At 64.2% G+C, this 23,064-nt stretch overlaps 4 protein-coding genes across 4 annotated transcripts in view; 1 reads left to right on the top strand and 3 right to left on the bottom strand.

Annotated features, from left to right (window-relative positions):
* C4H7orf50 (chromosome 4 C7orf50 homolog) overlaps positions 1-23,064 on the top strand; it is a 33,138-nt gene that overhangs the window by 8,625 nt on the left and 1,449 nt on the right. Inside the window, exon 3 of the mRNA XM_055136762.1 lies at positions 22,863-23,053. Within this exon, the coding sequence (XP_054992737.1) occupies positions 22,863-23,053 (191 nt within the window). The remainder of the gene's footprint in view (positions 1-22,862; positions 23,054-23,064) is intronic.
* GPER1 (G protein-coupled estrogen receptor 1) lies at positions 499-4,449 on the bottom strand. Its single transcript, XM_055136298.1, has 2 exons — positions 4,280-4,449; positions 499-3,225 (listed from the first exon to the last, which is right to left on the bottom strand). Exon 2 carries the CDS (start codon positions 3,019-3,021, stop codon positions 1,729-1,731), a length of 1,293 nt encoding a protein of 430 aa, XP_054992273.1. The 5' UTR covers positions 3,022-3,225; positions 4,280-4,449; the 3' UTR covers positions 499-1,728.
* LOC101543242 (uncharacterized) lies at positions 6,920-12,013 on the bottom strand. The gene is made up of 2 exons (XM_004617260.2): positions 11,842-12,013; positions 6,920-8,575 (listed from the first exon to the last, which is right to left on the bottom strand). The coding sequence occupies exon 2, from the start codon at positions 8,560-8,562 to the stop codon at positions 7,603-7,605; it is 960 nt and encodes a 319-aa protein (XP_004617317.2). The 5' UTR covers positions 8,563-8,575; positions 11,842-12,013; the 3' UTR covers positions 6,920-7,602.
* GPR146 (G protein-coupled receptor 146) lies at positions 14,317-18,444 on the bottom strand. Its single transcript, XM_055136299.1, has 2 exons — positions 18,344-18,444; positions 14,317-15,640 (listed from the first exon to the last, which is right to left on the bottom strand). Exon 2 carries the CDS (start codon positions 15,624-15,626, stop codon positions 14,628-14,630), a length of 999 nt encoding a protein of 332 aa, XP_054992274.1. The 5' UTR covers positions 15,627-15,640; positions 18,344-18,444; the 3' UTR covers positions 14,317-14,627.

The following is a 23,064-nucleotide window of genomic DNA, read 5'->3' as shown; positions in this document are numbered from 1 at the left end:
CTGGACTGGCCCTCAGTGACCTCCAAGGTCTTCCCTGCTGCCCCCACCCACACCCATGCTGCATGACGGCTGCTCTCTCTCCTGGCCCAGGCTGCTGGCCCAGGCCAAGCGCGGGGTCATGCCGCTCTGGAAGCCGTCTTGGGTGCTGCATTGCTGTCGTCAGCTGCCCTCAGGGCCCAGTGCAGGGCTCTTCCCTGGAGCTGGCCCCTGGCACAAAGATGTGGGTTGATCCGGTGCATATGGTGACCTGTCTGTCCAGCCGTTGGACCCCTGTGTGCAGGGCAGCAGGCCTCTGAAGGCCGGGCCCATCACTCACTCCCAGGAGGCCTCACCCTCCGAAGGGTGCCCCATGACCACACAGTCAGAAACGCTCCTGTCCAGGCACCCTGGACAGCCTCCACGCCCTTAGGCCAGCGGCTCCCACCCACTCCCTGGGGCAACTTCCTGGACGTCCTTTGAGGGCCCAGCCCAGGGCAACACACCAGTTCCTGTTGTAGGGAGGCCCAGCACAGCCGGTGGCAGGGTGGGGATGACTATGGGCTCTGAGGGTCCTACAGCGGGTGGGACTGACTTCGGGCTCTGCGGCCACCACCTTGAAGAGCTTGGCCTGGCCTGAAACCACCTGTGCAGCTCCAGGTCTGTGAGGAACCCACGGGGACAGTTCTGCTGGCTCTGGGGTGTTTAATGAGTTTATACAGCACACCCAGCCCCCACATGCTGTTCAGGTCTCCCCGTGCCCCGCCGCATGCTCAAGGCTCCCCCCACAACACGAGGGGATATCGGGCAGGCCTTGGAGGAGGGCAGCTGGCACCAGGGTGAGTGTGATTGGGCAGGGGCCAGTGCAGGTGTGGGCATGGAGGTGGTTGTGGGTGTGGATGCAGGTGTGGACGCAGGTGTGGCTAGATTGGTGCAGGTGTAGGTGCAGGTGTGGGTGCAGGTGTGGGGGTGGGGGGTGCAGGTATGGGTGTAGGTGTGTGTGTAGGTGCAGGTGTGGGTGCAGGGGTATGTGTGGGGGCACAGGTGTGGGTGCAGTTGTATGTGGGTGTGGGTGCGGGGGTTGCACGTATGGGTGTAGGTGTGTGTGGGTGTAGGTGCAGGGGTGGGTGCAGGGACATGTGTGGGGGCGCAGGTGTGGGTGCAGGTGTATGTGGGTGTGGGTGCGGGGGGTGTAGGTATGGGTGTAGGTGTGTGTGGGTGTAGGTGCAGGGGTGGGTGCAGGGACATGTGTGGGGGCGCAGGTGTGGGTGCAGGTGTGTGTGGGTGTGGGTGTGGGTGCGGGGGGTGCAGTATGGGTGTAGGTGTATGTGGGTGTGGGTGCGGGGGTGGGTGCAGGAGTGTGTATGGGTGCAGGTGTATGTGGGTGTGGGTGCAGGTGCAGGTGTGGGTGTGGGAGGGTGCAGGCGCAGGTGTAGGTGCTGGTGTGTGTTTGTAGCTGCATGTGTGGGTGGGTGCAGTTGTGTGTGGGATGGGTGCAGGCACAGGTGTAGGTGCTGGTGTGTGGGTATGGGGGGCACATGTGTGGGTGTGGGTGGAGTTGGACACTGGGGCTGGTGAGGTGTGGTTGTGGGTGTGGGTGAGTGTGGGCACAGGTGGGCACCAGCGTGGGTGTGGGTGTGATGGAGAGCCCGGTCTTTGCTGCCTCCTGGGTGCCTGGGAAGCCTCAGGCCTCTTGGTCTCCAGATGTTGCTTCACCCCACTCCAAGTGTGTCCAGCTGGGACTGGCCAGTGTCAGACGGTGTCAGTGAGGGAGCTGGGCGCACAGGGTGGACTCGGGCTGTGGCCCCTGGGCTGTTGCGTGTGTGGCTCCTGTGGGAGGCTGTGCCGGGGGTTCCGAGGCTGGGGTGCTGCTCTGGGCTGCCTGGCACCAGGTTCCTTCGGTGTTTGCTGCACTGTGAGCCAGACCCCGTCCCCCACACAGGGCTGTTCGCTCTGCCCGCCACATGCCACAGCGCTGCTCAGCCTCCCGCTGGGCCGCTCAGTGCCATCGGGGACCACGGCCTTGAGGGCCACGTGGCACAGGCGGTTGAGGGCCGACACTCCTGGCTTCTGCTCCAGGTAGAGCCGCAGCTTGTCTCTGAAGGTCTCTCCGAGGAAGCTGTAGATGAGCGGGTTCAGGCAGCTGTTGGAGAAGGCGGCCAGGTTGACAATGTGGCCGGTGAGCGGGTGGGCATGGCGGAAGGACTGCTTGCAGGGCGCGGCGCCGGGTGGGGCGCGCTGCAGGAGGTGCACACTGATGAAGACGTTCTCGGGCAGCCAGCACATGAAGAACACCAGCACCACAGCCAGGATCATGCGCAGGGCCTTCTGGCGGCGCGGGCGCAGGCTGCGGTGCCGGTGTGCCCGCACCAGCACGCGCACGATGAGTGAGTAGCAGAGGCCGATGATGGCGAAGGGCACCAGGAAGCCCAGGGTCACCTCCAGCCACTGCACCTCCTTGGCGTCAGCGAAGCAGAGGCAGGCCTCGCCCCGGCGCTGCAGGTGCACGGCCGCGAAGGGCACCAGCGTGGCAGACACCGATGCCATCCAAATGAGGCCACAGCTGAGGCGGGCGTGCCGCATGGTGCGCAGGAGGCCCCCGCGCATGGCTCGGGCCAGGGCCACGTAGCGGTCGAAGCTCATCCAGGTGAGGAAGAAGACGCTGCTGTACATGTTGACCTGCAGGAAGAGCGACATGAAGGTGCAGAGCACGGCCACATCGTAGTACTGCTGGTCCAGGTTGAAGACCTCGATGAGGGAGTCGGCCACCAGCACGAGGTCGGCTGCCGCCAGGTTGATGAAGTAGAGGTCGGGGATGGCCATCTTCTCGCGGAAGCGGATGTTCACCAGCAGGATGAGGATGTTCCCGAGGAAGCCAATGGGGAAGAGGAAGATGGTGTAGACGCAGGACAGGAACAGACCGATCACGTACTGCTGGTGTTCCGACAGCTCCCCGGCATGGCCACCCGGTGTGTGGGACGCGTTGAGTGCCAGGGTGCTGCCGTTCTGGGCGGCAGGCAATGTGGCACCCAGCACCGCCTCCATGCCACCCTGGTCTCGGCACCTGCCGCGCTCACTGTTTGCCAAAGGGGTTGTAGGGTCCCATCATGGGCCGTGGCGCCGCCTTCAGAGAGAGGGGCGGTTCCCCGGGAAGGGAGCCCAGCATTGGCGAGGCCAATTCCACACCAAGCCGCGGCAGCTGGTGGCAGGACCACAGTGTACTGGTCCCAGGACGGGGTCACCACACACCTGGGGACAGACAGAGAGGAGTTGGCACTCGGCTGTGGAGGGGCATGCGTCCACCACACACTTTCCCGGGGGCCCCGGGCTTGCTGTCCGGGAGGCTGCGTGAGTCAGCCTGGCCAGCTGGAGCTTTCTCTTTAAATAGACAGCGGCCTCGTGGGGTAACAGGGTCCCTGACTGGGGCTCTTAGGAAAACTACTGCCTGTCAGAGAGGAAGTGAATTTATCTCAGCTTCCGTGGGGCGGAGAAGCCCAGCTGGTCGGGGACACCGGCCCTGCCATGAGGCTGGGGCGCCAGGAGACCGTCAGGGTGGTGCTAGGTGGCAGGATCCAGGGACTGAGACCGGTCAGCGACGGGCAGGGGTCTCAGCCAGGAGTCAGGCACTTCTGGCAGACTGGTCACAGCACCTGGACACCCGCACCGAGAGCCCCAGGCCCCGAGCTGGCCTGTTAGCAGCAGAGGGGGTGGTAGCACTGTTCTCAGTCCTGTGTTGCCAGACCTGCCTGCACTCGTTAGCTAGGACCTGGACACAGAAGCTGGACAGCAGAGCCAGGGCCAGGCACGGTCTGTCAGGGGCAGCTTCAGTGTCAGCGTGTTGCAGGGCCGCCCGTGAGCCTTCTCAGCTCCCTCTCCGTCCTCCACAGTCTCGGGGCCCTTCCTTGCTGCTGGCGGTGTCCTTGGGGAGCTGAGACCCTCATTTCCTGGACCCATAGCGCTGACAATTCCCAGTCCACATCCTGGCCTGGTCCCAGGAGGCTGAGCCTGTCCATGGCCCTGGCCCCGGTGTGGCTGTGTGGTTGGAAATTGCTGCCATCCTGGCATCCTGTCATAGGTCATAGGTCACCAGTCTTTGCCTGGACCCTCCCGGGTCACCACGTCCCCTTCAAGGGGTGCGGGCCCCGTAGAGTCTGCAGGCAGGCCCAGCAATGGGCACAGCAGAGCCTCTGGTGGAGAGCAGCCCTTGGAGCGCGGCGGGAGCGCAGCGGGCTTTGCCACTGTGTGTTCGTGTTAGCTTCCGTGACCCTGTGCCCATCCCTCCCCACGCAGAGCCCTGACTCACCGTGCTTCAGCTGCTGGCCGGCTGGTGTTGCCTGTCCCTTGGGGTCTTTGGCACCTGCAGCAGGAGCCGCACCTCCCCCACGAGGGGCCCCACCGGGCTGGGGGCGGACAGCAGTGGGGGAGCTTGCAAGAGTGAGTGCAGACAGCCTGGACAGCGCCCAGCCCAGCCCAGTCCAGCCCAGCCCAGCCCAGCCCAGCCCAGCCCAGCCCAGCCCGCCCTGCTCCTGGTTCCCTCTGCTGTGGCTTTATAGGCCTCCGAGGACCAGCCTCCTTGGACCGCCTTAACCCTTTCCCTGCCAGCACTTCCCTGCTGCCCTGGAGGTTGAGGTTCCTGCTCTTTGCCTTCCCCAGGAGACAGATCTGCATCTGAAAGGTCTGTGATGTGCCTGGGCCCCCCAGGGAGCAAGCTTGCTGGTTCCTGCCTCCTGCCACCTCTCAAAACTGTCCAGCATGGAGGGAGAATACATTTGCTCTGGGGACTTCGTGGTGCTCAGTCCAGTGCGGCTGGTGGCAGTGGCCACCTGGGGACAGCTTTCTAGGCTAGTGTTCTTTCTCCCTGGAAGGAGGTGGCATGGAGGCCTCTGACCTCTCCGGCACAGGGAAGCTGGTCGCTGGCCCTGGAGGTCACTGGTGAAACTGTCTTTCAGCCCAGGGCTGTACTCCTGGCACCTTCCAGAAGGGGCTTGGGAATGGACTTGCTCCTCGGGAGGGAGGTGGGCTAGACTCTGGAGGAAAAAGTGCTCAGGGATGGGCCAAGCGAGGAGTAAGCCCCAAGCACCAGTGGGTATAACCCCCAAGACCCCCTCTCATATTTTTTTTTCCTTTTTGGATCACACCTGGCGATGCACAGGGGTCACTCCTGGCTCTGCACTCAGGAATTACCCCTGGCGTGCTCAGGGGACCCTATGGGATGCTGGGAATCGAACCCGGGTCAGCTGCGTGCAAGACAAATGCCCTACCCACTCTGCTATTGCTCCAGCCCTGCCCCCCCTCATAAAAAGGAAAAATGTGTTCAGGGAGGCCCCAGATTTTGAGTGTGACTTCAGCTACTGCACCAGCTTCTGAGGCACCTGACCCCCTTCCCTGGCACCTCCTGGCAGGGAGGCAGTGGCCCAGGGGAACAGCCCGCCAGCAGGCAGACCTGCAGTTTGATTTCTTGGGATTCTTCAGGGGCTACTCTCCCTTGGCTCCAGTGGTGCCCCCAGCAGGACCCTCTCAACACTGCCCACACGGCAGCTGCTGCCTCTTATGGGGAGCGCCCCCAGGATGGGTCCCCGCTTCCACAGTGTGTAGCTCAGAGCTGGGAGCTCTCCATGCGCACCCATGGCAGGGTGTCTGGGCCTGCCAGGAGGTTCTACCGTGAAGCTGTGGGGGCTCTTTCCTGCCGCCTCCCCGCTGCCCCCGGAGGGCACAGCCGAGCAGAACCAGAGGCTCCCTCACTCATCTGGTCCAGGTGCCAGGCTCACTTCATTGCCCATGGTGACCAAGGCGGTGATGGTCCCTTTCGCTTTGGTATTGTTTTCTCCCTCCCTCCCTTTCTTTATGCTGAACTGCCTAACTATGATAATCACACATTCTGGTTCACTGTTTCTCATATTTTTAATTTATCTATTTATTTGGGAAGTTCTGGGCCACACTTAGCAGTGCTCTGGGCTGACTCCCGGCTCTGGAATCAAACCTGGCGGGCCCCAGGGAAATGTGTGAAGTTCTGGGGATTGAATCTGTGTCATCTGTGTGTAAGGCAGTAGCACCCCACCGTCCTGTCTTTCTGGCCCCCCACGTTACTGTCCTTAGGATGCCTTCATGGAGATAGGGAATAGTGCGTGCTCTGAGCCTCCATGCCCTTCCTCCAGGCTTGAGTCCTCAGAACGTGTGATCTGAGCAGAGTGCTCCTTCCGTGCAGTTCTCATGGTCCCTGAGAGCCCCTCGTGAAGGAAGGGCCCCCGGACTCTGGCTCTTGGCAGAGTGTGAACCCAGTGTCCCCAGGGGACACACAGGACCTGGAAGTCCTGCTGTGAGGGATGCTGGCCAGTGGCCCTGCATCTGAGGACGCCAGGGCCGGTGCTGACATGTGGAATGTTCCAGAGCATGGGCTGCAGACCTGGAGTGTGGCTGCCTCATCTCTGGGGCAGCCCAGCTGACCCCCTGGCCAGTCTGACCACTCTTGCCTCTTGTTGCTTCGGGGCTGGGGCTGGGATGGAACCAGGGCCTCACCCTGCCACAGGCACCTCTGGCCAGTCAGGACTCACCTGTTCTGTGTTCTGGGGGTTGACCACCCCAGAGGGCAGGGTCCCGACTCACACCTGGCTCGTCTGAGCGCTGCTGCAGAGGACTGCAGAGTGGCCTGTCTCCGTGACACGTCCTGCTGCCGTAGACACAGGGAGACCGCCACTTCCTCTGCCCTCAATCCCCCGAGGGACCCCACCCACTGCTGCTGGGGCGGGGCCTCGCATGCCTGTGCGGCTGGATCACTCAGGTGTAGTCAAGCTGTGCAGGGTGGTTTGGCCCTTGGAGGAGATGGGTGGGCTGGGGCCTGAGGGGGCTGGAATTCGTTAGGGCAGCATGTGATGTAGAAGAGGCCTCAGGTAGGTCCGTGACTTCAGCCAACACAGACAGATACAGACAAGTAAAGTGAGGGAAGTAGAAGTTTATTGGGGGACACTCCCCGGGGGGCTGTGCAAACCTCAGGTGAGGCTGGGGAGAGCCTCGCCCTGGGAGAGACTAAAGGGACTTTTAAGTTGTCTTGGGTGGGAAAAGGGAGCCAAGACTAGTGGAACCGGTGGGCTGGGTCTGGCCTATTATCTGGAGGGGGGTCGATGGTGAGGAAACGGAATGCAGCCTGGTGGCCTCCTGGTGCCAGGTGGGCTGGAAGTCCTGTCCTCCTCGCTGGTGGCACAGTGATCTCTGGCTGCGGGAATGTTGCTGTCTCATCAGCCGGTCAGCATTGTAGCCCAGTGGCCACTTTGTCCGAGCAAACCTTACACCTCAGACTGCAAGGCACTTGACCCTTCTAAGTCTCCCTGACAGCTGAGCTAGGGGTCAGCTCTTGCCGTCATCAGGCTGGGAATGAATGTTTGTGGCAGGGACAGAAACTGGTTCGCAGGACTGCAGACAGCTCGGGAAGGCCCTGTGCCCTCTCCCGGCAGCCGTACACTTCGCAGCCTGCCTGCGTCCTTGATTCGGGGTGCGGCTGTGGGCTTGGGCTGTGCCTGCACAGCCGTTTCCTTGGCTAAGTGGGGTGGCAGGAAGCAAGTCAGCAAGCACTTTGCAAGCACTGTGTGCGGTGCTGGCAGGCAAGACCGAGTGGCCCCTGTGTGGGCCTCCTCAGCCCTCTGCCCTCTTCAAGGCTGTGCCATTCTGCCTGCCAGCCCCTCGGCACCACTGGCCCAGGCGCCCCGGGGCACGGCACAGGGCCAGCCTGCAGGGGGTGTGCAGGAGGAGGGTGGCCAGTGAGCTGCCGCAGCTCTCGCCAAACAGGACCAGCTCCGCCAGGTTCACGAGCAGCTCGTCCCATGGTGAGCCCAGAGCCCGCTGCAGCTTGTGCCTGGCCCGCTGCAGCAGCGCCACGTTGTAGAAGAGCCGGCATGCAAATGCAATCAGAGCCACAGCCAGAACCACGCTGCGGGCTGAGGCTGTGGCCTGCGGGGCTCTGACCACCCGCTGGGCCAGCCGGGCAGCCAGCAAGGCGCAGAGGACCAGCTCCAGGAGTAAGGCCAACCCGAAACCCAGACTGAACTTCACCATCTCATACTCAGGCCAGGCAGTCAGAGGGTCCACCTGGCACAGAGTGGGGGCATGAAGCTGCCCAGCCATGCCCAGCAAGGACACCACCCCCAGGGAGCTGCCAAGTGCACAGCCCCCAAGGGCTGCCAGGGCTGCGGTGGGCCGACAGGCTGGCGCTGGCAGCAGGACCAGAAAGAGCATGGCCAGCTGCAGGTACTGAGAGTAGAAGTAGCACAGGTTAGCCAGGAAGGAGAGAGCCGCGCAGCACAGGTGGGTGACGGCCAGGTAGTCTGGCCTACTGAGCACGGTGAAAGACAGCATTGTGGCCAGCAGGTTGGTGACCGTGAGGGCCAGGAGGAGCACGTCCAGGCTGCCCAGCTTATCACGGCGTCGGATGAAAGTGGCCAGGTTGAAAAGCCCAGCAGCCAGGCTCAGCGGGATACACAGGACCATGTAGACTTGTATGCACCTTGCAAGCAGGCCCTGTGCTGCGATGATGTCCTCCACGGCTGTGGACACGTGACTGGGGTACTGGATCCAGGACATGTTGTGGCCGGGCATCCTGGCAGAACCCCTGAAACAGAAGCACAGCCGTGCGCTGAAGGCTGGTCCTCACCTTGGGTCTAAGAGGAGTGTTTCCTGGGGCCTTCTGGGAGCTCCTGAGGACAGCAGACCGCAGGGACAGACAGCCCTGAGTGGGGACCGTGCAGTGGGCTGGCGGGTGCAGGAACTCCTCCCCACCCTCTGGACATTCTGCTCCCCCCTCGCCATGCCTCATCGTTGGGGAAAAGGTGTTTGCAGAGCACAGCTGTGTGCATGCATGTGTGTGCATGGGAGCTGGGGGGAGTGTGCATGTGTATACAGGAGCAGGGTGTGTGTTCATGTGTGCATGGAAGCTCGGATAGGTGTGAATGTGCAGGGGAGCTGGGGTGCGCAGGTATATATGCAGGGGAGCTGGGTGTGTGTGTGTGTGTGTATACGCATTCACATGTAGGTCTGGTGTTTGGCCGTATGCACCCCTCCAGCAGGCTCCCAGTGGCTGTTGGGGCAGTCTGAGCCCATGCAGGGCCTTCTGCTCTCTGACCAGCCTCTCCCACATGGACTGTGCGGTCTGTGTGCTTGTGAGGGGGTCAGTTGATCGTCCCCAGAGGACTCTGCGGTGCTGGCTGGTGGGGGCCCCCCCAGAAGGCACAGCCTGCGTGCTGCTTGGCTGCGCTCCAGCAGTTGGTTTCTGTGTGGGCCCGTCATTCCTTGCTGAATCCCCATCAGCAAAAGAGGTTAGCGGTGGAACTGCTGAAGACCCACGGGACGAAGGCCAGAAGAAGGGGGCATGATTTCCCACGTGTGCCCAAGCCATCCGGTGGTTTGCTGCCCCTGCCCTGGGGCGTGTGTACACATTTGCGCTCCGAGCTCTGGCTGCTTCCCACAGGCTGTAGGAAGGACTGGCCTCTTTGTTCCTGACCCAAGACCACAGGCTGTGCATTCTGTGTGGAACTGCTGCAGGCCCCTGTCCCTGTGTGTGACCTGCCAGGCCTCTCCTGGTGTCCCCTCAGTGGCCAGCTCCCCGCTACTGAGAGCCCCACTTAGAACCCATGCACTATCACTAGCACTCCATGCCCCTGCCCTGTGGGCAGCCCCGTGGCCCCGCACTGCTGTTGAGGACCCCACGTCCCCGGGGTGTGTATGCACATTGCCTCTAGTGGCCCAGGGCCCAGAAGAGCAGCTCGGCACCCCCTCTTTTTTCTTCCCACACACCTTTCAGGTCACTGTATCTAGCGGAGTCGGCTACCCCTTGCTCTGTGCCCACTGGGGCTTGTGTGGTGCTTTTGCCAGCACTTGTCATGGTTGCATTGACTCACTGCTGCAGCTTCCACCTGTGGCTTCATCTGCTGCTGTGTCTGGGCCCCGTCTGGGTCTGGGTCTGGGCGCCATCTGCATCTAAGCTCTGTTTTCGTCTGCTTCTGTGACTGGGTCTGAGTCTGGGCCCAGTCAGGGCCCAGGTCTGGGTCTGGATCTGGGTCTGGGACCCGTATGGGTCCGGTCTGTATCTGTGTCTGGGCCCCATCAGGGTCCAGGTTTGGGTCTGGGTCTGGGCCCCGTCTGCATCAGGGTCTGCGTCTGCGTCTGGGTCTGGTACCCAGTCTGGGTGCCATCTGCATCCAAACCCAAACCCATCTTCTCTGTGTCTGGGTTTCATCTGTGTCCTGCCGCCCAGCTCTGGCCAGTGCAGGCGGCTTTTGCCTGCACTCAGATGTCCGGAGATAGTCGTGTGAGCTCAGGCCCTGGGGTAGGTGCCTGCATGCGTGTGTGTGTGTGTGTGTGTGTGTGTGTGTGTGTGTGTGTGTGCGTGTGTGCGCGCGTGTGCGCGCGTTGCTACCCAGGGTCCTGCCTCCGTGTCGCTGCTGCAGGTGTGTCCAGCACACTCAGGCAGGGGTAATGTCCTTCCTGTGCTGATGGTCAGGTTCAGGGTGGTTTCAGGACACAAATTGAGATGAGTGGCCAGCCCCGAGGACACGGCCTGCAGTGTTTCCAATTAGAGCAGATTGGACGGAAGCATCATCTTAGAGCATCGACCTGACAGGATGCAGCTCTGAGCTCAGGCCTCCAAGCACTTCCTGGCACCGTGTCGAGGGTGGGGCTGCTGGCCAGCCCTCCCTTGCACGGCGCTGCCTCCCTTCCCCATGGTGGACCCGCGTTCAGGCCTAGGCAGATGCTCTGGCCAGCTGAGCAGCCCAGATGGGGTCCTGCTTCCACAGCATCGCCTTGCAGAGGCGGGTGGGCACATCCTTCCCCACCCCTCGGTGCTGCCTCCCTGCTCCACCCCCTTGCGTTCTGGCCATGCCCTTCCTGGGGTCTGGGCCCCCACTTCCTCCTCGCTGCCCTCACTCAGGCTCCATCTCTTCTCATCCCCTTGGTCTGGAACTGGGAAGGCAGAGGAGTCCCACCCGGAAGGTGGGGCTGTAGACCCGGCTCCGTTCCTGAAACCACCGGTGTGGCCCGCACACTCCCGCCACACCCCGAAAGAAAAGTGGGAGAGGTTTTCTTATGAAAAAAGCATCTTACAGAGAGACAGGGCTGGGCTCTGGGTGGGCCCTGCTGACCACTAGGGCCCACGGTTCCTCCTCAGGTGGGCGCCAAGGGCGAGGCTGCAGGGGAAACCCGGCCTGGAGGTCCACATACAGGGTCCCAGCAGTGACCTGAGCCTTCCTCCCAGGGTGGCCCCTGGGGCTTTGTGTCCCCCAGGAAGTGGCTGGCTCTGCTTCCAGGCCACGTGCAGGGGCTTCTGGGCGCTTCCCGGAGCCGCATGGCCGTCCTGCCAAGTGCAGGCCCCAGGGAGCGCGGCGAGGCCTGAGAATGTTGTGTTCTTCCCAGCAGCTCCTTAAATAGTCTCCAGTGGGCTGGGAGCCTGCCAGCCCCCGGCCGGGGGAGGGCAGTGCAGGCCCCACGCGCCTGCCCTCCAAGGCGTCCTGGGCGTCCAGGCCCAGCCGTCTTCTTTCTGCCTTCTGCCGGCCCCACCTGCTGCCGCAGGGGTCGCTGCTCTGACGTTGTGTCTGGGTCACTGTCCTGCTCCCAGGGGAGCCGTTGCTCTCACAACCACAGTGACCCAGGAGTGTGCCCGGTGCCCCTAGGCCTGGCCTGGCCCTCCCCGCACACTGGGGCTGCACCTTGCAGACACTTTCCCCCCAGGCTCCTGGCCCTGCAGGACCTGCGCCTGAGCCACGTGGGTACCTGGACCCCCTGCAGCCCCATCCGCCCATCCCTTCCCCCCCGCGCTCAGCGCTGCCCACAGATGTCTGCATCTCCAGAGTGACCAGCTCCCCAGAGGCGGCGGGAACTCACCTCGGTGGCTGGTGCCACTTCCTTCTCCCCACGGCCGTCCAGTCCCGTGGCTGGCACTGCCCCAGGTGCTGGTCTAGCCTGGGCGCTGCCTGTCTTGGATGCCTCTAGCTCAGCAGTGCACACAGCTAGCTGCTTTCACAGAGCAAGTGCCCCTCGCTGGATGTGTCCTTGTCCTAAGGAGCTGGAGGGTGTGGAGGGGACAGAAAATTCCTGGGGATATGTCTGGCCTGTAGGTGGAGGGCTTGGAAGGGGATCCGGAAACTCACGGTTTCCTGCTGGCCCCACCTAGGACTTAAAGGGGAAGGGCCAGCTGGGCAGTCCTGTAGCCCCTGCCTGTGTAGGGGCCAGCATTAGCAGCAGCGTGGGTGTGTCCCCCACCTCCTCACAGCTGGAGGGGCTCTATGCCTCTGCCCAGTAGCAACCCTCCTCCTCCCCCCCCCCCCCCCCGCCCTCTGCCTTGCCTGTGTCCACAGCATACCTGGAGGATCTATGGGTTCTGTGGCCTCAATGTGCAGGACCCCTCTGTGGGAGGAGCTATCCCAGGTGGCTGAGCGCCCCCTGCTGCTTGCCTGTCGCTATGGCAGCGTGACTGCTAGTGCCCTCAGCTCTGCCTCTGTCCCTCAGCTCCTGGTGGGCACTGCTCCTGCGGCACCATGGGCAGGCTGGGAGCTCTGCCTCTGGATCCTCCCTGGCTATGCATGGTTCAGGGTCTTGCTTGCTTGGGACACGTGTGTGCCTGGACCTGTGCTCAGACACACATGTGCCTCAACTCATGCTCAGATGTGTGTGCCTGGACCTGTGTTTGGACATGTGTGTACCTGGAACTGTGCTTAGGACATGTGTATGTCTGGACTCGTGCTTGGGACATGAGTGTGCCTGGACCCATGCTTAGGTCACAGATATGTCTGGACCCATGCTTGGGACATGCGTGTGTCTGGATCTGTGCTTGGGACATATGTGTGTTTGGACCTGTGCTCAGGACATGTGTGTGCCTGGACCCGTGCTCGGGATACACATGCCTGGACCTGTGCTTGGGATACACATGCCTGGACCCATGCTTGTTTCACGCATATGTCTATACCCGTGCTTGGGACATGTGTGTGCCTGGACCCATTTTTGACACATGTGTGCCTGGACCCATGCTCAGACGTGTGTGCCTGAACTCTTGCTTGGACATGCATGTGCCTGGACCTGTGCTCAGGACACATGTGTGCCTGGACCCTGCTCTGATATGTGTGTGCTCACGTGCCTGGATTCTTAGATTTTACTGTTCTTGGCCCTGCTGCTGCCAGCCTTGCTTGCCTCCTTCTGTTCCTGCTGAGCACTTGGAGGCTCCACCGCCCCGAGAGACCCTGGCGGCTACCGTGTGACAGAGGGTGTCAGCCCTTGGCAAAGCTGCTTGTCTGCACACCACTCTCCTGAGGTTTCAGGGGCATCCGCATAGCAGCCCTGGCACGGGAAGGGCACTCACTCAGCCCAGCCCTCCCCGGCCTAATCCCTGTGAAGCCCCTGGGGCTCCCGTCCTCCTCCTGGGTTGTGCAGAGACAGGGAACAGAGACCTGTGTGCAGATACAGGAGAGCGTGGCCCTCCAGTGCTGACCACAGTCGGGGGACTGCATCCTCGGTGGTCCTGGGAGCACGCTGTGTGCAATTAGCTGGGGGTGGGAGATGTGTCTCGGGCCGGGGGCTCACTGCGGAGATGCCATGGGAGCCTGCTGGAGAGGAGGGGGTGCTGTCCAGCCCACCGGGCTCAGGAAGTGCCCTGGACCTCCCAGCTCTAGGGGTAGGCCTGGTGCCATCATCTGTGCCTTGGCAGGAGACTGCAGCCCTCTGGCTGGGCCTCCTGCTCCCCCTACAGGTGGACACCGCTGGTGGCCGCACAATGACACCTTCTGGCTGCCCTCTTTCAGAAAGAGCCTTTTCCCTGTTTCCAGAAGGTTCCCTCAGGCCCTCCCCTGCTGTGCGCCGGGTGCTCTGCTCTGCCCACCGTGGCCGGTGCCCTCGGAGCAGCAAGCGAGATGTCTTGTGTCTGTGGGAGTGCCAGAACGCGAATGGGCCCAGGAGAGGGCATGAGTGTCTACAGGGGGCGGTTCCAAGTAGATGCCCAGGAGTGTGGGGCAGGGTGAGGGGCGCCCTTTCTGCTGGGGCGCCAGTGCCAAACTTAGGCACCAAGTTAGGGACCCGGGTTCTAGCTGTGGCACGTGGGAATCGCTGCGCAGGAGTCCTGCAGGGTCTTGCCCACCTGTCTGTCTATCTGTCCTGTCCCCATGGGCACTCATCAGTCATGCTTTGGGCTGGACGGGGGGTGGGGGGGCCCTGGAAGTGGACAGGTTCCTGGAGACAGCCCCGTCCACTTGCCACCAAACGTGTATGGGGGCTGGTGTCTCGGGGCCTCTGTGAGACCCAGCCCCCTGCTCTGAGCACGCTCCTGCATGTCGGAGCCCTGAGGCTTGACACAGACATTCTGCCCTTCCGCATTTATTCGGGACCTGCTGATGTGGGGACAGCCCCGGCTCCGCACACACCTGCTCCCCCTGTGGGGGTCCATTTCTGCAGACTCTCTCCACCTGGGGATGGGGGGTCACAAGAGTACACGGGATGCTGGCAGCTCCTGCTTGCACACGTGCGGGTGGGGGGGTGCGTGCGTAGTGTTCTGGGTGGGTAGTGTCCAGCGATGGCAGCTCAGGGCATCCTGAGAAAGACCAGGGTGCAGGAGGCTGCTGGTGCCCAGCTGGCCGTGGGGTCCTGACAGGAACCTCCTGTGCAGTGCTGCCAGGGGCCTGCATTTAAGGTGCTGCCTGCTGCCCTCCTGCAGGGTCTGGGGGGCAGTGCCAGAGGCCACAGCGCAGCCTCCTGCCCAGCCGCTGAAGCTTGCCAGGGAACTGGCTGCTGAGGCCGCGGTAGAGCAGCGGTGTGATGGAGCTGCTGGCGAAGGCCAGGCACCGGGCCGCGTCCTTGGCCAGGACCAGCAGCCCCAGGCCCTGGCTCTCTGCAGGCTTGTCTCTGGAGGCCAGCAGCGAGTGGCCCAGGAGGCTTAGGTAGTAGGGCGTCCAGAGGCCAAACTGTGTACATACGGTGGCCACCACGAGCCGGTGCACCGAGGGGTCCAGGCGTGTGGCTTCGAGGTCCAGTGGAGTGTCCTCCTTGCGCAGCCGGATGCTGAGCGCCAGCGCATAGAGCACGGCCAGGGCGGGCACCAGATAGCCAACAACCACCAGGATGGCATCGGCTGCCGCCGTGTCCTGCAGCCGTGTGCACTCGGCCACCCGGGCTGCCACGTGGCTGCACACGTAGAGCAGCAGCGAGGAGAAGCTGGTGAGCAGAGCGCCGCCCCACACGAAGCCACACACGTGCCTGGTGTTGTAGGCGCTGGCCATGTAGGTGCGGGGCAGGGCCCGCTCGATGCAGCAGTCCAGGCTGAGCAGCGCCGTGGAGTAGGTGCTCACCAGCGCGCACACGTGGAACAGCAGCAGCAGCGTGACATGGGCTTCACGGCTCAGCCCCCAGCGCGCCCAGCCCGCGGCAGCTGAGCCCAGCAGCTGCACGGGCGCCAGCGCGCTGAGCACGAGGCCGGCCGCGGCCAGGTTGGTGAAGTAGACGTCAGGCATGGCCATGGCACGTGCGTCGCTGAGGTTGGCCAGCAGCAGCAGGGCGTTGTAGCCCAGGCCCAGGGGGCAGCCCACCACCAGGTACAGCAGCGACAGCACCGACAGCGCCAGCGGCAGGTGCTGGCACGCCAGGTCCTCGGCCTGGCCCGTGCCGTTGAACGGGCCACAGCTCCACATGGCGGTGGCGGGAGCTGTGGGCAAGCGGCACGGGGTTACTTTCCCAGTCGGCACCGCCCCCACCCTGTGCGCCGCTTCCTGGGGCCCCCTCCCTGACTGTGATGCCTGTGCCAGTTCAGGCCCGGCCTGCGGGAGGGGCGTGGGGTGAAGAGGAAGGGGAGCAGGCATTGCAGGTGGGGCCCCGGGGAGGCCTGCCCTGGCCGCTGCCTCCCAGACGCCGGCTGTCCCCTCGTCCCCTGTACTGCACCACACCCCACCTGGCACACTTCCCCTCGGGGCTTCCGGCTTCCCTGTCCCAGAGCTGGACAGGATGTCCGTCCCGGGCCCAGGGGAAGAGTGGCCAGTGGCGCCTCCCGAGCTGCTTCCTCAGCCGAGCCAAAGCTACTAGGGACAGAGAAGCAGGCAGCCAGCCCCACATGGGGCCTCTCTGCCAGTGCCCCGAGTCCCCCCCCTGCTCCTCCCAAGACTCCCTTCTGCCCCATAGTCCCCCCATTCCCTCCAGGTACCCCCATGCCCACAAGTTCCCCCTGTAACCACAATTCCCCACCTGTGCCACCCAAACCCCTATGCCCCTACCCTTCCGTGCTCACTGACCCCCGAGTCCCCCCATGCCCCTGTGAGTGCTGAGGCTGGATCCCTTTCCCCACACCGGGACCTGGCACCCACTTCAGGGTCCCCAGGGGGGCTCTGAGCCCGCAGCACCTCGTTCCTCTCTAGGGGGACCTGACTGACTTGGGGAGCAGCAGCCCTGGGGAGAGGCCGGGCTCACGGTGTGGGTATAGCCAGCAGTGTATCCCAGTCAGGGTGGGATGCCCTGGGGCAGACTCCTGATCCCTGTGCTCGTGCCCTGAGGGCACAGCAGGATGCAGGTAGGACACCATGTCCAAGGCTGGAGTGGAGTGGAGGGCCAGGTGGCCCTGGGCAGTGGCCACAGCTGAGCAGCTGAGACAGGGGCTGCCCTGGAGGGACATGGCCAAGGGCAGAGCCTGATGCCGCAGCGAGGCTCCCACGGGGAGGGGCAGATGTACCGTAGGTGTTTTGGGCAGCAGGTGACTGGCCAGTGCCCACCCAGAGGGCCTGCTCCAGCAGAGGCACTGGTGGGGTCCCGTGTGCTGGCTTAGGCGTCAGTACTGATCCCTGATGATGCCGGGGAAAGCCTCTGTGCTGACGGACTGAGGACACTGCGTGTCTGGGGCTGGTTGCAGCATTCTTGATACTGGTACACGGGGGTCTGGGGAGCCCTGTCCTCAGGACAGGTCTGGACCCTCCCCTCAGGGCTCCTGGGCCTTCCCTTGTCCCTTGAATGGCGCCACACCCAGAGGCTTCTGCTCAGCCCTAACCTCCTGGCTGGGGCCAGCAGTGAGCCCCATGGAACTGGCAGGTCAGGGCAGTACCCCTGGTGGGGAGGCAGGGGCATGTGTGTGCATACGTGTGAGTACACGTGTAGGGTGTGCATATGTGAATACATGTGAGGGCTGGTGTGTGTGAGTGCATGTGTCTGGCCTATGGGCATGTGTGGGTGCATGTGTATGCGGTGTGTACATGTGTGGCCGTGAGGTTGCGGGGAGTGAGGTGTGCATGTGTATGCTGTGTGTACACATGTGGCATGTGGTGTATGTGTGCAGCAAAGCAGAATCTGAACCCCTGCTTGAGGGGCTCGAGCGTTCACCAACTCCCCGCTGAATCAGGAGCAGCCAGGGCTGCCCATCTCTGCATCTGCTCCTCTCCCCCACCGAGTGCCCACTGCCGCTTCTCCAGCACAGTGTCCACTGCCTTTCCTTCCGCGACTGGTGTTGGCACTGGGAACCACCTTACTCCCCGGGGCTTGGAGACCTGGGGGCTCCCAGGCACTTTTCTCTGCATGCTGGCATGGGATGGGGGGGCGGGGAGCAGTGGGCAGGAGGACTGCAACCCCCCCTCACCCCGGCTGACAAGTATGAGGCTCTGGGATGTTGCAGGCACTGGACCAAGAGATTGTTCCATGGACACTCTGCATATGAAGTGCTGGATGCCAAGGACGCCCCCTCAGCTGCTGTGGGCTGGGCTGCTGGGGACCCTCTGTGGGAACAGCCTGTGGGCACTGGGGCTGGCTCAGACACACAAGCCACAGGTCCACTCTGCAGGGCGCTGGCTGCTCATTCCTGGGATCATTCCCACTTGTGCCAGTAGTCTGAGCAGGGCACCCTAGATGCCCAGGTGGAGGGGAGAGATAGGCTGCCTGGACACCATGCAGCTCTTGAAACGGGGGAGAGGGGGTGCTGCAGGACATCTGTGGGCACACAGAGCAGGGCCAGCCCCGGACACGGGGACACTGTGCCCCTCGTCTCTCAGTCCCCGGACACGCTGACGGGAGGAGCTGGGGGTCGCAGGCCCACAGGGTACGGTGTGCAGAGGCAGCCAGCGGGGGCCGGGCCTGCGCCCCGGTTCCGCTCGGTTTCCGCGGAGTTTTGGGTTGCGGCGTCCGGTCCCAGGCCAGGCACGCTTGTTTATCAGGTGTCACCCGTGCCCGCGGCCCGGTTATCGCCGCGGCCAGCGGGCTCGGACAGACGCCGCCACCCGGGCCGACCGGGTCAGTGACCGCGCAGCGGTGGCCCCAGGCCAGTGCGTCCCCACGGACGACGGCCGCCCCTGGGGCGGGCCCGGCGACCAGAGGCCCCGTCGAGCCCCGCGGCCGCCGGCTTGCTGCCCGCACGGCCTCCCGCCCCGCCCGCACTCACCGCTCCTGGGCGCGGGCCGCGCTGGCCGCCGGGGGACGCGGGTCGGAGGCGCGGGGCTCTCGCGCGCACCGCGCGGGCCTGTGTACACACGTGACCGCCCCGCCCGGCCGGCCCGCCCCAGCGCAGGCCACGCCCCGGCGCAGGCCACACCCCCAGCGTCCAGGCCACGCCCAACGCCCCTGGAGGGGCGTGAGCGGCTGCGGATCCCGACGCTGCGCAGCGACCCCGAACTCGAGGCGCTGGTTCCGAGAGCCCGGGTGTCTGTGCGCCGGCGGGAAGCCACTTAAGGGGACAGCGCGCCGGCTGGGTCTGACCTCAGGGCCTGGGGTGGGGGCGAACCGCGGACCCCTCCTTGGAACGGGCGGCCTGCCGCACTGCCCTTTCTTTCGCACGGCGACCCCCGCCCAGCTCCCCCTGCGTCTCCCAATGCGGCCCTTGAGACACCCCAGTAGCGCAGGGCTCTGACACGCCGGCCCCCCCTCTCCCCCCACCGCAGGCAGGATGGAGCCGACTGAGCCAGGCTCAGAATGCCCGGCGGCCCCTGGGGTAGGACCCGGCGCCCCGGAGGTAGGCCACGTCACAGCAGCTGTCCCGGCGGGTGCGGTATGGGCGCCCCTGCAGGCTTCTGTCGTGTGTGGGGGTGGGGGGCAGCTGACCTCAGGGCGGTGAGCAGGGTCAGCCCCGAGTGTCACATCTGTGTCCTCCACCTGAGCCCTGCGCCTGGCCAGCCCGGCAGTGGCTTGTGACCCCCCCTGGGAGTGGCGCTGAGGGCCCAAGCTCTGTTTTCATGAGAAGAGCCTGCTCTCCCCGGACCGTGCCGCAGCCCAGCCTTCCTCCCACGGCCCTTCCGAACTGGTTGCGGTGGGGCCTAAGACATTGCCTAAGACTTTAAGGGCCTAGGGCTCTGCAAAAAAATGTTAAATAACGAAGAAATTAAAATTCTGAGCAACGTTGGGATCACAGCAAGATGGTGGAGAAAATAGAGTTCCTGTGTGCCTCCAGCCTCCCCATCGCCGGCACCCCATGTGTGTGCGCAGACAGGCACACCTGTAGTCACACGAGTGTGTACTCACATAGAGAGGGACTCTGTCAGCCACTGAATTGTGTGCACTCACCCTGGTGTTGGTTGGGCTGTGAAGTAACGCCCCCCCACGTGTCCCAGGAACGGCCCCTCCCAGGGCAGCCAGATGAGAGGAGTGGACATGCGTGCGGGCCTGTGTATGTTCTGCATCTCCGGGGTTCCTGCCCTGCGCTCCACGTGCCTCTATATTTGGTAGCCCAGAGTTCCATCCTCCATCTCACACTGCGCCTGCCTGCTAGGGGAGGATAAGGGACGTTTACCTTTTCCTGTGTTGGGAGCATTTACGTCTGGTTTTTGAGCATGTCCTGTGCCACCACCATCCTGGCTAAGTGCACATCTGGGGTCTTCGCAAGAGTGATGTTGTGGGGGGCAGAGCCAGTTCAGGGAGGTCTGTGCCCTGCATGCAGTGGGGCCTGACTCCCTGCTGTTCTGGCACCTGCTCCTCCTTAGACGAGGGGCCCTGGCACCCTACCTGGAGAGCTGATTCTTGGTGCCTCTGGGGGAGCAGCTGTGTGCCAGATCCTCAGCCTGGTTAGGGTTGCACTGCCAGACCTCTCATTCTCCTTGGCCTTCCATCCTGAGTGCTGGCCGTCCATGTTGCCCTCCCTAGTAGCCTTCAGCTGACCATCAGCTGCAGAAGCTGTGATGTGGCAGCTGTGCAATCAGCCTGGGGCTCCGAAGGATCACGTCTGTGCTGCCCCACAGTGACCGTGCTGGGGAAAGGGAGAGGTCAGGATCTCCTCCTGGTTCTGCCTGGTCTGGTCGAGATTCCCCTCTTTCAAGTGCCCCCGCCAGGGTAGAGTTGAGGGTCAGGAACATCTGGCCTGTAGGTAGGTGTGAGCCAGGCCTGCACTGTGCCCTCCTCCCGCTCTCCAGAGACCCCAGCTGGCACCATAACTTGGATCCCACTGCTGTGAGGTAGGTGCAGTGAGAGGACCCAGTCCCAGAGCTGGAGTCTCAGACCTGGTGGTGGCCCCAGCCATGGAGCAAGGCCCAGATAGGGGCCTGGACAGGTCAGGCTGCCCTCACCCCCACCCCCACCTCCCACCTCCCTGCCCTGTGACATATGGCCAACAGCCTGTAGGCCCTTCCCCTATACAGGCACCGCCAGCCCTGGACGGGCCAGGGCCAGGGAATGGGCTCGTGGCCTGTGGGAGTGTTCTGTCTTTGGGAGGAGGCCCAGGAGAGCCGCCCTGGGCTTCTGTGCACAGAGCAGCCCCGAGGTAGGCAGTGTTGGCACTGGGGCCCAGAGATCCGTATCACAGGGAAGCTGGCGGCTCCCGGGGCTCAGCCTCCACCCGAACGGACCGGCCTGGGAGCCAAGGACAGCCGGTACAGCGTGTCCCCGAGGCCTGGCACGGGCCTGGGCGGCCCCGCCCTGCCAGGCCCGCTGCAGGCGCTGGGCTGGACTTGGCTGGCTGGGCCCGGGCCAGGACTTGGCGCCGCTTCCAATAGCTGCAGCCCGGCCGGGAGACGTAGGCTCGGGGTGCGGGCCCGAGGCTGGTGCGCTGGCCGTGCTGGAGGCGGCAGCGACGGCTCAGGGTTTTCCCAGCCCCTGCGCGCCGCGCCCCGCCCCCGAGGCCCCGCCCCCGCGTGCTTGCGTCACCGCCCCGCCGGCCGGAGCTGGATCCGGTGCGGACGCGCATGCGTGGGGCGCGGGCTGCGGAGGCCTGCGCCGCGGATCGGGCGGCCCCGGGACCAGGCAGCACTGTCGGGATGTCCGCTGGTCGCCTCCAGTCCGCGCCCCCTCCGGACCCCAGGTGAGGGCCCGCGCGGTGGACCCCGCATCCGCGACCCGGCCCAGAGGCTCCGTGCGCCCCCCGCCCGCCTGGCCCCGGGGCCGCGGCCGCGTGTCCATGGCGAGCTCCGGGGGCTGCAGCGCTGCCCGGTGTACGGGCGCCTGGCTGGTCACAGTCGCCGGCCGCGGACGGGGCGCCCGCAGGGTCCTGCCCGGGCCTGGCTTCGGGGACAGGGCTGTCACCACCAGCGGCCCATTCCCGCAGAGATGCCCGCCGTGACGGGCAGGGGCGTGGGGGCCGCGGCCCGGGGATGCCCGGCGGAGCCCGGTGCTGAGCCCCGAGCGTCCGGCCGCTGCAGGCCCGCCCAGGGGCCGCTGCGCTCCCTGTCCTCCAGGAGCTCACTCTGGTCCAGCCGTGCGCTCCTCGAGGCCAGAGCCCGCGGCGGTCCCCCTCCTCGACAGCAGCGGCCCCGGACAGCCGAGGGCACGGGCCTCCAGCCGCCAGAGCACCGGCACTGAGGAGGGGGGACAGACACGAGAGGGGGACAAGACTCTGGCCCAGCGGTCACCTCCCACTGGCCAGGGTCCTAGCGGTGTGCCCAGGCCTCTCCCTGCCCTCCCCGCTGGCCATCCCCACACCATCCCCTGACCTGGGCAGACCCCCCTCAACGGAGCTCATCCCCCTTGGTGCCAGCCTGGAGCCGGTGGCCAAGAGAGTGAGGAAGGACAATGGCCCTTTCTTAGGATATGGCCACGGGCCTCGGCCTGTCCAGAGCCTCCTCAGGCAGCGCTCCCCCCCCAGCAGGCCGTAGAGTGGTGGGAGGTGAGGCTCGAAGGGGGCTGTTGGAAAGCCTCTAGTCACGGCCTGGCTGCCCTCTGGGGGCTGGTGGCGGTGACCCATTGACCTCCCAAGGCATGTCCTCCGTGCCTGTGTGCCCACTGCAGGGAGGCGCCATGGACGTTCCCTCCCACGTGGCACTGGCCTACACCCCACACCCCATCTTACTGGGCAGCCTCTGTCCTGGCTCACCTCCTGACACACGGACTCTCACTGACAGACTCACTGCCTGACAGGTCCTGTGCTCACTCCTGATGGTGTGGAGTAACTCCTAGTCAGTAGTAAGGAGCACAGAAGGTAGAGTCCCCATTGGTGTGACTGGGGAAATGGGTGTCTGAGCACACAAGGGGAGGAGATCCCCGGGTGCCCATCCCAGGCTCTTAGCAGCTCTGGAAAGCTGGGCCACTGACCGTTTCTTTGTGGTCATCCAGTGGTGCTGGGTGCTGTCACCTCTCCCTGGCCTGGTGGGGAAGTCTCTGGTTCCTGGGTGTGCAGAGCACAAGCTGGGCAGCACATGGCCCAGAATGGGGGGAGGGTGGCATCTGAATGTGATGGGCATGCCCAGCTGGGTCCCAGAATGGGGGGAGGGTGGCATCTGAATGTGAGGGGCATGCCTCTCTGATCCCGGCGAGTGCCCAGGGACTGTCCACAGCTCAGACACAATTGTCTTGGCCCCCTTGTCTCAGGTCTCCCGTGAGGCCTGGGTGGCCAGGACACGTGCTTGCCCAGGACTGTGCTAACTGGGGGTCTGTGTGGGGTCTGCGTGGGGGCAGGGCAGGCAAGGGGACCTTTGACCAGAGCGGTGACCCCGTTCAGGCTGTGTTTGCCTTGAAACCCACACAGGTGCTTCTCTGGGTTTCAGGGAGCGTCCATCAGTGGTCTGCAGGTGTCTGATCCAGAACTATCCCCTGAAGAACGGAGAATCCAAGAAAGGAAACAGAAGAAGGAGCGGAAGAAGGAGGAGAGGAAGCGGCTGAGGCAGGCTGGCCTCGAGGCCCAGGCTCCCCCCACCCGGCGCTCAGGGGCCGACCTGGCCTTGGAGTATCTCTGCGAGTGAGAGGGTG

Source organism: Sorex araneus, chromosome 4 (assembly GCF_027595985.1).
Source record: "Sorex araneus isolate mSorAra2 chromosome 4, mSorAra2.pri, whole genome shotgun sequence".
Lineage (NCBI taxonomy): Eukaryota > Metazoa > Chordata > Mammalia > Eulipotyphla > Soricidae > Sorex > Sorex araneus.
The sequence above is the reverse complement of the archived record's forward strand: the minus strand, read 5'-3'. Positions and strand labels throughout refer to the sequence as shown.

Bases quoted from the DNA above. Each gene is read 5' to 3' on its own strand.
- GPR146 (XM_055136299.1), bottom strand. From the start codon at position 15,626: ATGTGGAGCTGTGGCCCGTTCAACGGCACGGGCCAGGCCGAGGACCTG.
- GPER1 (XM_055136298.1), bottom strand. From the start codon at position 3,021: ATGGAGGCGGTGCTGGGTGCCACATTGCCTGCCGCCCAGAACGGCAGC.
- LOC101543242 (XM_004617260.2), bottom strand. From the start codon at position 8,562: ATGCCCGGCCACAACATGTCCTGGATCCAGTACCCCAGTCACGTGTCC.